General features: G+C 40.9%; 1 protein-coding gene across 1 annotated transcript in view; it reads right to left on the bottom strand.

Annotated features, from left to right (window-relative positions):
* Positions 1-2,776: 2,776 nt before the first annotated feature.
* CMYA5 (cardiomyopathy associated 5) overlaps positions 2,777-12,146 on the bottom strand; it is a 64,059-nt gene continuing 54,689 nt past the window's right edge. Inside the window, exons 12-13 of the mRNA XM_083353116.1 lie at positions 10,317-10,490; positions 2,777-5,965 (exon numbers count right to left, since the gene is read on the bottom strand). Of these exons, the coding sequence (XP_083209242.1) occupies positions 5,713-5,965; positions 10,317-10,490 (427 nt within the window). The 3' untranslated portion in view covers positions 2,777-5,712. The remainder of the gene's footprint in view (positions 5,966-10,316; positions 10,491-12,146) is intronic.

Below are 12,146 nucleotides of genomic sequence, written 5' to 3'. Positions count from 1 at the left end.
GTGAGGGAGGATCCCTTGCAGGGCCGTGCCGAGGAGTTTAACCAACATCTGTCGGACAAAATCGCTCGGATTCGGACCGGTCTGGACTCTGACTGGGCAGAGTCTGACGATCAGGACACGGGTGGTCTTGTCGATATCATCTGGGAGGAGTTTGATTCTGTGACTCCGGAGGAAGTGGACAGGATCATGGGGAGGCTGAGCACCACCACATGTTTATTGGACCCGTGCCCTTCCTGGCTGGTTTATGCAGCCCGGGAGAGGACACGCAGCTGGTTCCAGGCAGTTATATCGGCTTCTTTGAGTGAGGGTATCTTCCCCGCCGTCTTGAAGGAGGCGGTGGTGAGGCCTCTCCTCAAGAAGCCTGCCCTGGACCCTGCTGTATTGAATAACTTTCGTCCTGTCTCCAACCTTCGCTTTCTTGCGAAGGTTGTTGAGAGTGTGGTGGCGCATCAGCTCCCTCTGGTCCTGGATGAAGCGGATTATCTAGACCCGTACCAATCGGGTTTCAGGCCCGGGCACAGCACGGAGACGGCATTGGTCGCGCTGGTGAATGATCTCTGGAGGGCTCGGGACAGGGGGCATTCCTCTGTCCTAGTCCTATTAGACCTCTCGGCGGCTTTCGATACCATCGACCATGGTATCTTGCTGCGGCGTCTCAGGGGATTGGGAGTGGGAGGCACAGTTTTACGGTGGTTCTCCTCCTATCTCTTGGGACGTTCGCAGTCGGTGTTGGCAGGGGGGCAGAGGTCGACCGCGAGGTCTCTCATTTGTGGAGTTCCTCAGGGGTCGGTCCTCTCGCCTCTCCTGTTCAACATCTATATGAAGCCGCTGGGTGAGATCATTCGTGGCTTTGGAGTTGGGTATCATCAGTACGCTGATGATACCCAACTTTTCTTTTCGACCCCAAACCACCCCAGTGATGCCCTCGACGTGATGTCCCGTTGCCTGGAGGCGGTTCGGGTCTGGATGGGGAGGAACAGACTCCAGCTCAACCCCGACAAGACTGAGTGGCTTTGCATATCTTCATCCCGGGTTTATTCGGACATTCCACCTCTAACTATGGGGGGTGAATTATTACCCCCCGTAGATAGGGCTCGCAACTTGGGGGTCCTCCTAGATTCACGGCTCACCTTGGAAGATCATATAGGAGCCGTGACTAGGGGGGCCTTTGCACAGGTTCGCCTGGTGCGTCAGTTGCGGCCCTATCTTAGCCGGGATGATCTGTGCACGGTCACTCATGCGCTCGTGTCCTCTCGTCTGGACTACTGCAACGCTCTCTACATGGGGCTGCCCTTGAGGACCACTCGGAAGCTCCAACTGGTACAGAATGCAGCCGCGAGAGTGGTGTTGGGAGTCTCCCGATACTCCCACGTTACACCTCTGCTCCGTGAGCTGCATTGGTTGCCAGTTGTCTTCCGGGTGAGATTCAAGGTACTGGTAACGGTATTCAAAGCACTCCATGGCATGGGGCCGGAGTACCTCAGGGAACATCTGCTGCCGGCATCAAGCTCCCTGCGCCCTGTGCGTTCCCACAGAGAGGGCCTCCTCAGGGTCCCACCGATCAGAGAATGTCGATTGGTGGCCCCCAGGGGGAGATCCTTCTCTGTGGGCGCTCCGGAGCTGTGGAATCAGCTACCGGTAGAGCTCCGGATGGCGCCCGATCTTCGCTCCTTTCGCCGCGATCTCAAGACATTTTTGTTTGTACAAGCCGGCCTAGCCTGAGGGGGAGTGTTGGGGTTGTTTTATTTTTTGTTTTTTAATTTTTCTGGGGGTTTTTAGCGTTGTATCATATTGTTTTTAACTAGGGCAATTGTTTAATCTGTTTTTAATGTTTGTATTGGTTATTTTATTCTGCCCTGTGAACCGCCCTGAGTCCTCAGGGAGAAGGGCGGTATATAAATGTTATTAAATTAAATTAAATTAAACTTTGAATTTTAGGTAGAAAAAGGCAGATCTGGCAATCAGATATCATGCCATTAAATCTATTGTCTTCAAATACCTAGTCTCATATTCGGAGATTTGCTTTCAGCTGAAACATATAAACACAACAGAGCTACATGTTGTTTATTACAGACAAGGTAGAAACCCTGTGGCATAGGTAGACGATCCCTATCAGCTATCTATCTATTTCTTCCTCAGTCTGGATTTGAATTATAGGGCTGGAATTTTCAAGGTAATAGATATTATGCTACTCTCTTCTCAGCCTTAAGATTACAAAACATCTGCTCAGTGGTCATATTATGGGTCTGTCGAGCCTGAGAACCATTTGTCCCACCTTTCTACCTTCTTTGACCAATACGTTTGTGCTAAGAGATATTGTTATTACATGGTATAGATTACATAAAACAATTTAAGTGGTAAATAAATATCTAATGTTGGAGCAAAGGGGTTGAAAGTTTAATTTCAAAGAGGACTTTAAAAAAGGGAGAGGATAGGAAAGCATGTCTTATTTGCTGAAAAACAAACTTCCATGGTTTTAAAAATGAAATTGTAGGGAGTGGTGTTGGATCAAGATTTCTGAACTTTTTGTCTCTGTGTTTGTATCTTCAATTCTTGACTCCTGGTACTACACCTGGACTAGTCCTAGTGGCAAGATTTTCAGAAAGGGTTTGCCATTGCCTTCTTCTTCAGGCTGAAAGATAGCAACTGGATTGCCCAGCTGGCTTTGTATCTAAGATAGGATTAGAACTCACCATCTCTTAGTTTCTAGCCTGGCGCCTTAACCACAGCCGGTAGTCCTTGTTTAATGAGAATTCACAGTTACAACAGTGATGAAAGCGCAATTTTATGACCAATCATCATTTTTACAACTTTCACAGGTCTGTAAAGCAAAGAAAAGCTGAAGTAAGATCATAAGGACAGTCATGGTTTTACTTAGTGACCACTTCAATTAATGACTGGGTTGCTGGACCCAATTGTAGTAGCTAACTGGCAACTGTAAAATAGATTGCAAAGGAAGCATTGGTACTATGGGCATCATACTGGCACTGCTGGCAGGAACCTTTGAAGTTTATATAACAGCTGAATCACATCAGTCTGCTTTTTTTCCCCTTTCTTTTTTTAAAAAATTGCAATAAATTCTTAGCTTAGTCGCTGAGGGATAGGCTTACTTTTAAACTGACAAAGATTTTCTCAGCCTGTTTAACATAAAATCGATGCACTTCATTAAAGAAATGCAGTACTGCTTTGTAGGATTTCCCCAATTAATTGTAAACAATTTTCTTGAAGCCACTACTATCTGCATTTGTCTTATTTGGCTCCTGAACATTTTGCAAAGGACAGATTGAGAAGAAGAAGAAGTAAAAATACTCAAAGAGGGTGTAGTTCAAACATTCAAAACAGCCATGGTGGTCCAGTTGAAATCCTGCCTGTTTTTTAAGTGTACCTCATCCTATCTGCTGTTGTTTGGGCAGCTTTTGAAAATGGGAATTTTTAACATAGAAACAGAAGACAGCCCTCAATCAGCACTGAAAAGCAGCCTAGTCAATCGTTGACATGTGATGTGTGATGTGTGTGTGTGTTTGTGTGTTAGGGACCCATTTAGGATTTGAAGTTTCAAAATCTTCTGCTCCAAATCCCAAAGCTCTGAGCAGGGCAAATGGTGTTATATAAAAAAGCATGGATATATTTAATGCGCCCATTTTGTTTCTGTTTTAAATAGCAGCTGCAGGGGCCTGTCAAGAGTTGCAGGAGTCAAGGAAGGTTGCTGTAAAGAAAATGAAAACTCTTGTCTCTACATTTGCAAGAATATCATTCATGCCCCAGGCTGTGAAGCTGGCATCGAGCCAATCTCTTTTTTCCTTGGATAAAAAAAACAGTACATGTGATTTGGATATCAGTACCATTTAAAGTACTGGAATTCTGGTTCTGCTCTTACTTGACAGTGGAAATTAGTGTTTATCTTTGATAGACTGTCATTATTTTTTCCAGCTCAGGCTCCAAGAATTAAAGAGGATAAGCTATAAATATTTACCTAGTAAATATTTGACTTTTAAAAAGCAGAAATGTAGAGTTGGAAGTTTTTTTTTCCTTTTCTTTTGGTTTCTACTTTTTTTTAACTTTAAAGTTTGTTTTGTTAATTGTATGTGTTAATAATGTTTTTAAAAGCACAGATGTAGAATAGATTAGCTGCCAAACTCAAGAAAATATGCCAGGAAGGTAGTATAGGAGGCCAGAATAGGTTGCAACATGCATGGCACATACAACTGTACTTTCCCAGAGAAAAGGATGCTCGGAAGGAGTGGATGAGAAATTGTCACTGTCACTTCAATTACTACACTCTGCTCCAAAGTAGAGCCAACCCTATGCTTGGGTACTTTTTAAGCATGCTACCCATTTTCAAGTGTGATAATCTGGGGGGGGGAGCCTGAAGAAGGAACGCATGAGATGAAGATGGAGATGATGATGATAATAATGTGTGGTTAACTCACTGTTGACTCTTCGCAACCACATAGATTTTCTACATCAGGAGTCTTCAAACTTGGCCCTTTTATGACTTGTGGACTTCAACTCCTAGAATTCCTCAGCCAGTTTGAAGACCCCTGTTCTACATGATGGTCTATTCATGACATAAATAATCAAGAGATGGTGGATGTCAGCTGACACCTAAGTTTTGATTGGCAGCTGCCAAAGTTGGTTGAAAGATGGGCAGCTATGTATTTTTTTCTTTTAACAACCCTGTAATTCCTTGCATTGGGGTGGAGTCAGGGGAAATGAATGGAGCTAGAGTGTTTGCTGGATGGATGCCCTTCCTGACGCCTAGACGGAGTTCGCAGCACACTATTACTCATGGAGCTCAGAGACAGAAATATTTGCAAACTACCTAGGATCCAACTCACAGCCTCCTGATTGTGAGGCAAAAGCTCCACCTCTAGGCCACCACACCACTCATGGGAAGTTATATAAATGTCTTAAATAAATAAAATTCACATAAATCCACTAAGCACAAGTAGAAAGAAATCCGAAGAAGGTGCATTTCAAATTTCTCAGAGAAGCTTGACTGGCTTTAATACACTGTTAATGAAGGTGGAAAATTCTTATTTGCATTTCCAAGATCCCATGTTTACTTCTGATTGGCATTAAAGATACCTTCCTGAAATCTGTATGTTCTTGCTTGGTTGGTCTTGCCGGTTGTGTTGGACCTGAAACCAAGAGATTAATGCAAAAGAAGCTTCTAGTGCCCTTCAGCCAATAGGTGTTGCACGAGCATATCAAGTCTTTGGATATTAATTAATATTAATATTTAATTCATTATTTTAATATATCATTAATTTTAATATAGTAACATAAACACTTTTCCTCCAGAAAGTAATTTGATACCTGCAACAAAGTGCGTGAAAAATAGTTAAGTGGTGAGATCTTATTTAGGATTTCTATGCAAGCATTGAGCACATGATTCCAGTGAATAGAAATAACTAGAGGAAAGAATTTGGGCACCATCCAAATACCTTGCAGGCCTGTGGATGGATTACATGTACTCTGTGAACTTCTCAGGGTTTTTTTGCTCTTGAAAGTTCCCTACAGTTCCTGGGTTTCTCTCTGCGTAGTGTTTCTGAACAGAAGGGAAAACTTATAGAATCACAAAACCCTCTGACCATTTCTCTGAATCATGACCATTGAATATAAAGAAAAAAACCATCTCAAGATTTTTTTTACCAAATTCTTCTTTTTCTTTCTCTGTTTTTTTTTTGTATGTGATTCCGAAGAGAATGTTCAGCTTTGCTTTACAAATTCTGGTAGTTCCATGCCTGTATGCAGGTTGAGAAACCCCGATTGTTCCAGTACAAAAGCAGGATAAGCTGCTTTAGTGAATTTATACTTGATAGCAGACAGCAATTGCCCTCTCTCTGCATTGAGAAATAGGAGCCTTCCAGTATTATAGTCTAGCAGGATGCCAATCCGGGCAGGCTGTTCAGTCACCATAATTTCACTCATCTCACCATTGTGGAGAACTTTATATACAGAACTGCAAAGAGCAAAAATATAAAATCAACACAAATCCATTGCAAAGGTCCAACACAGAATTTATTTAGTCCAACACTATCTAGATCTCATCTAATGCCAACCTGATTGCAAAGGCCAATTTGTAACCAGCTCCTGGGATTGAGAAAACTTTTTCTAAGATCTGAAAAGTACTGTGCAGAACTCCCCACCTGATCTCAACAGGTTACTTTATTTTTAGATCTTAGGAATAAGGATCTGGAATCCCATTGCTTAACAATGTGTTCCAACATTTCCCTTTTGTAATGAGAAAAGCCCTGAATAAGAATATAAATTAATTAGAATATATGCACAGGATCATTAAAAAAACAAGCATTAGACTGGATTTATTTTGGACAAGAAAAGCAATATCTATTATCTGGAGCTGTTATATACTCTTTGGGATAGTGTATATAATTTATCTGCTTCATATCCTTCCAAATGCATTGCTCTGCATTTACCTGCATTCTCAGGCAGGTTCCAGACTGGGAATTTCTATTCTACCTGGGAATTAGTTGAGTTACAACTCAACAAATTAAAAGGACACCAGATCAAGAAAGGGACAGCTCTATATAATGTACTGCCCATAGGCCAGATAATATAAATCTCTTCCGTCTAGATACAGAATTGACTATTCACTTGTAGAAAAGCAATAGGTAGGTAAGAAGAAGCTATGTCTGTCTGGCCTCTATCCTCCACAGAGAAATACAAAGCTCAGGAAAACAGGCAAGGCACATTTGCTGATCGTTGTAACTTTTGCTCCATAAACCCACTGGCTTATTTTAAAGTTAGAACAAGTCTGGGGAATTTATTCATCTTTATTTGTTAAATTTATTTGGCATCTATCTCACCATGGGTTTAACTCTGGGTGGCTTATAATAAAAAGGAAGAAATGGAAAGAAGTATAAACAAAACAGAAGTAATACAATAAAACAATGATCAAGAAAATTAGAATACATCAATATGATAACAAAAGATGGGTGGGTGGGGAGCAGAGATCGAGAAGGGGGGGTTATTAATCTACAGGTTAACCTAAATTAACCTACAGTATATGATGACAAATGGGCTGTATGGATTCCAGTATTTTTTCTGTATGTAATCTGATAATGGGACCTGAGGGAGAATAGTTCTGACCTACCCATCCCCATAAATATTCCTTTACTTATGCATTTTCACACAGAAATAAGTATCTCCATAGTATTGATCAAGGTGGTCATTCTTTCAGGGCTGCTGAAATGATTACTAAGGAAGTATAAGGTAAAGGTAAAGGCTCCCCCGCACATGCGTGCTAGTTGTTTCCAACTCCAGGGGCCGGTGCTCATCTCCATTTCAAAGCCGAAGAGCCAGCGCTTGTCCGAGGACATCTCCGTGGTCATGTGGCCAGCATGACTAGACACCAAAGGTGCATGGAGCGCTGTTACCTTCCCACTGGAGTGGTCCCTATTTTTCTACTTGCATTTTTACATGCTTTCAAACTGCTAGGTTGGCAGAAGCTGGGACAAGTAACAGGCGCTCACTCTGCTATGCGGCACTTGGGATTCGACCCGCCAAACTGCCGACCTTCTGATTGACAAGCTCAGCATCCTAACCCACTGAGCCACCGCGTCCCTTTGAAGGAAGTATATATGCTGCCTATCTTTCATGAAGCACTCATTTTGAAATACAGTATTACAGATACTAACCACCCTTTTCAATTAATGATTGTTAAATTAAAAATACTGATTAGATTTGAAAAAGAGAAGTCTGAAAACCACCACTATGTGACCTTATCTGCCAGAAAAATGAGATAGAGTATATCGCTAGAGTACTATTCCTAGCTAAGGATCATCCAGCATTGCAAAGTTCTGGATTCACTCCAAGAAAACTAGTCTATCTTTCACTCCCAATACCAGTTATATCATCAGGATGACCTCGAGCGAAGCAGCCATGGGAGCAATATATTAACTATGCAGCAAATTGCCCCAGGATAAGACAGATGGATCTCATGGTTGGAGGATTCATTACAACAACAAATTGCAAGAGTTCAAAGCTCTGCTCCTATTTCAGTTAATGAAAATTATACAACCAGAAAATCAGGAAGAGAACCTTATGGTGAAATTTTGTTCATCCCATTCATGTAGAAAGAGATGGAAGCTTGCATTCAGATTTGTTTACATATTATTCAATTTCAATTATAAATGAAACAGCAATGGCTGCTTTGCAGGGATGATGAAAAATTGCCAGTGGAAGTATGGAAAAAGGGGAAAAAAATAAGAAATCTTAATGCAGGAAAGAAAATATGATCTAGTCGAAACAACCAAAGGATGAAATTTGGATTATAACAACAGTGGTGTAATGTTAAGATTATGGGACATGATAATTTTAGTCATCACAATATACAAAAAGGATGCTGATGAACTGGAAACTGTGCAGAGAAAAACAACAAAGATGGCAAAGCACCTGGAGGCTAAATCCTATGAAACCTGGCTATAAGAACTGAATATGTTTAGCCTAAAGGAGAGAAGACAAAGGCGAAGCACGATACCAGTCTTCCAATACTTGAAAGGCTATCATAGGGAAGCAGGTATAGATTTATTCAACTTAAATTCAAAATAAGGAGTTATTTTCTGGCCATGAGAGCTATTACACAATGAAACAGCATGACTCATAGAACTGTGAGTGGTCTGTCACTGGACATCAAAAAAGAAAAAGGTTGGACTGCCATTGGCCCAAGATGATCTGAGATTCCTGAGTCTTGAAGTAGAAGACTTCCATACTCCCTTCAAACCTTTTGGTTCTATGATTCTCTGAATCTCATCAGTGGAATGCAAAGATTGAAGTGCATGTGAAAGAAATGCATACATGCACTGGGATTCAGGAATTTGGGAATGAGACTGTAGCCAAGATTTTCTGGATAAGGATACAAGGAAGGGGAAAGAAGAAAGATATGCTGCAGTACTATAGATCACCAAATCAGGTAGAAAACCAGGATACTGCCTTTCTGGACTGGAATACAGAATTTTCAGGATAAAAAGAAATAATAATGATAGGACATCTAGACAACTCTTGGAAAAACAGCCAAAACAGCAGAACCCTTAGGGAGGTCTTACTATTTTATCTTTCAGAAGGGTGAAGTTTAGTTCTCTTATAGCTGATCAAAGCCAAGAAGAACTGGCTGAAGTGGTAAAAGCAGTGGAAACCTTAGAAGGAGATGACCAAATCAGCTTATAGTATTGCTGTCCATACATTGGATTTTAGGAGAGCTCATTTAAATAAGCTTACTCCATCAATCATTCTCAGCCTTTCCAGATGTATTCGAACCACAATTCCCAGAATTCAAACCATGGGCTGCTTGGGAATTCTGGGTATTACAGCCCCAAAATTTCTGCAGAGCACTAGATTGGAAAATAAGGTTGGCTCTCTAATTTGTTTTTTGCTTTCCTTCAATTTTTTTCCCTATTTACATTGTCAAATGTAGAGTCTGGATTTTGAAAAATAGGAAGAACAATGGTATTTCTGAAATATGGTGTTGGAGAAAACTCCTGAGAATGCCATGGATATTCAAGAAAATCAACAAATGAATAATCAAACAAATCAACCCAGAGTTCTTACTAGATGTTTACAGAATCCTACTTTTAATAAATTGAAGACATTATATGAAAACTAGCGTTTGGGAAATGGCCCCGGTTCTGGGAAACGTAGAAGAAAAGATAAGAATAGGATGACCAGCAGCATAGTGGATGGATTAAGATACAGATGCACCATTGTAAGATGTAAAAAACCAGATTAGGAACAGGTTGTCAAGAAAAAAATGTCTATGTTGTTGTTAAGAAAACTAACTTGAAAGGATAGTAATCAGTCATACAATCAATTTTGAAATAAATCATCTTCACTGCTTCTGATGGTGATTATTTTTTATCTCATTTGCACTAATATTCTGTGACTATTAATTCCAACTTGTTATTTTACGATCAATTCTCTCTTTTAAGAAACTTTCATTGTTTTTGTGGAGCATTCTCTCATTCCTTTGGATTAGGATGTCCATCAGAGGAAATGGGAGCTGTGTCAGCAACACTGAAGCTTTGACACTTTTTACACTCTGTGGTTTCTGCCTTCCTCACACACACACACACACACAGAGAGAGAGAGAGAGAGACAGACAGACAGACAGACAGACAGACAGACAGACAGACAGACACAGAGAGAGACAGAGAGATGCATCTGACTGGGGAAAATTTGGAAAAATCCAACTTTCTGCTCTGAATTTGGGCATTTCAAAAGATCGCCTGTGCCCACTACCAAAGAAAAACATTAAAGGACATTAAGTGAAGTTTCTATGAAGAGCTATTTTGTATTACCTTGTTTTGTTGGGGCAGTGTAAGCACCATGAATTGTTTTTCTGTCCCAGGTCACTACTTTCTAGGAGTGTTGAAGAGCAGATCCCAACCTTGTAAGCTCCACAATCACTGACGGTGATTTCCCAGTAATGCCATCCTTGGGCAGGCAAGCATTCACCCAACACTGGTGGGCTTCTGCACAAAGAGAAACAAAGAAAAGTGGCCTTGCATCCCCCCAAAAATCATGCAAGCTCAAATCTTATAAAAGTCTCAAGTCTCCTAGCTTTTCACCATAACCTTAACAGTGTTTAGAGTAAGAGACAACCCTTTTCTCCTTTTGAAGCCAATAGAAAGATATAAATAAATTATGTAAAAAGGACTCTGATGTCTGTCCGAAGGATGCCTTTATGAAAACAGAATGGAACAAGAGCAAAAATGGAGCGGAGAAGTCATCAAAAGAAACATTGAGTTCAATAATGGGCCCAATCCAGAAGGGAAAAAAATCCAGTTTAATTTCCCCAGATGTTGGTGGGTAATAGCTTAGAATTTGGTTTGTTGACTCATAAACCTCTCTTCCTCCTGGTCATGTGGTTTAGAGTGGAGCAGCCTACCCTGTTCACACTCATGTGCACAAATAGACATATATGTGTATTAGTGGAGAATAGAAATATGTAAATGGGCACCCAACTTAGGCACACACAGGCAACACATATATCTCCATTCTGATTAGCCCCTCTCACACACATGTGCAACACATCTACATGCATCCAGATACCACTAATGCACAGAGGCAATACATATCCATAGAAAGTCTATACAGGTGCAATATGTAACTTCATTACACAGAAGAAAAATGCAGGCACTTCCTATGGCTACTATTGGCATTGGGATGGAAAAGAAATCCAGAGGCTTTCCCTAACATGTTACTTTTTCCGAGCCAGCAGAAAGTGGGGAAAGATAGAAATAAAAAGGGGCTCAGAACTCTGTCAACAGGACAACTCTCCAAGAACAAAGAGAATGAGACTGCATTTGGCGTGGTGAGGAGATGTTGGTGGAAGAAGGCTGGGTTTGAAAATCCCCTTCAGATTCCTCCAATTCATCTCTCTGGGAGAGCCAATTGGAAAAAGATTTAGAATACAACTATTAGAATGAAAGCCCCTTCCTTCCTTAACGCATGACCCCAAGTAGAGTATACTGTATGTACAGTAGTTCTCCAAAGCTTCCGAGGAGACATTCACATACTGTACATGAATGTGTCATGGGGAAACAGCAAAAATGCACACACAGATGCAGCATGTTATTTTAGGGCACAGACAAAATAGAAACATCCTCTGCTTGGTAAAGGGATTGGAAAGAATCACAATAGGCATGCCCTGCATTTTTTCTCTATCTTGTTTACTAGTTGTGATATGTAGAGAAAGTGTTAGAGGGCTCTACAACATGTAATAAACATGATCTTGATCAAGACCACAAGCAACCTACTATTTAAAGGACAAAAATAACTTGTGTAAAGCTGAGGTTCTACGGGCCAGCTGGTGTTGCTGGCTGGCTGGAGAGGGACACACACTAATGCACCAAAGCAGCAAAGACACTTCCCTCAAAAAAAGGAAAACCAAACCAGAAATCATTTGGATATTTTGATGAATTGACATGCATCCAAATGATCATTTTTCTATTGTCCTTTATTATGCCTTCCTTAACATACACTGTTTTTTTTAACTAACCTGAAGTGGAAAGAAAGAAAGAAAGAAAGAAAGAAAGAAAGAAAGAAAGAAAGAAAGAAAGAAAGAAAGAAAGAAAGAAAGAAAGAAAGAAGGAAGGAAGGAAGGAAGGAAGGAAGGAAGGAAGGAA

This window comes from Vipera ursinii (genome assembly GCF_947247035.1).
Source record: "Vipera ursinii genome assembly, chromosome: 2".
Taxonomy (NCBI): domain Eukaryota; kingdom Metazoa; phylum Chordata; class Lepidosauria; order Squamata; family Viperidae; genus Vipera; species Vipera ursinii.
This window is presented reverse-complemented; position numbering and strand designations above follow the sequence as displayed.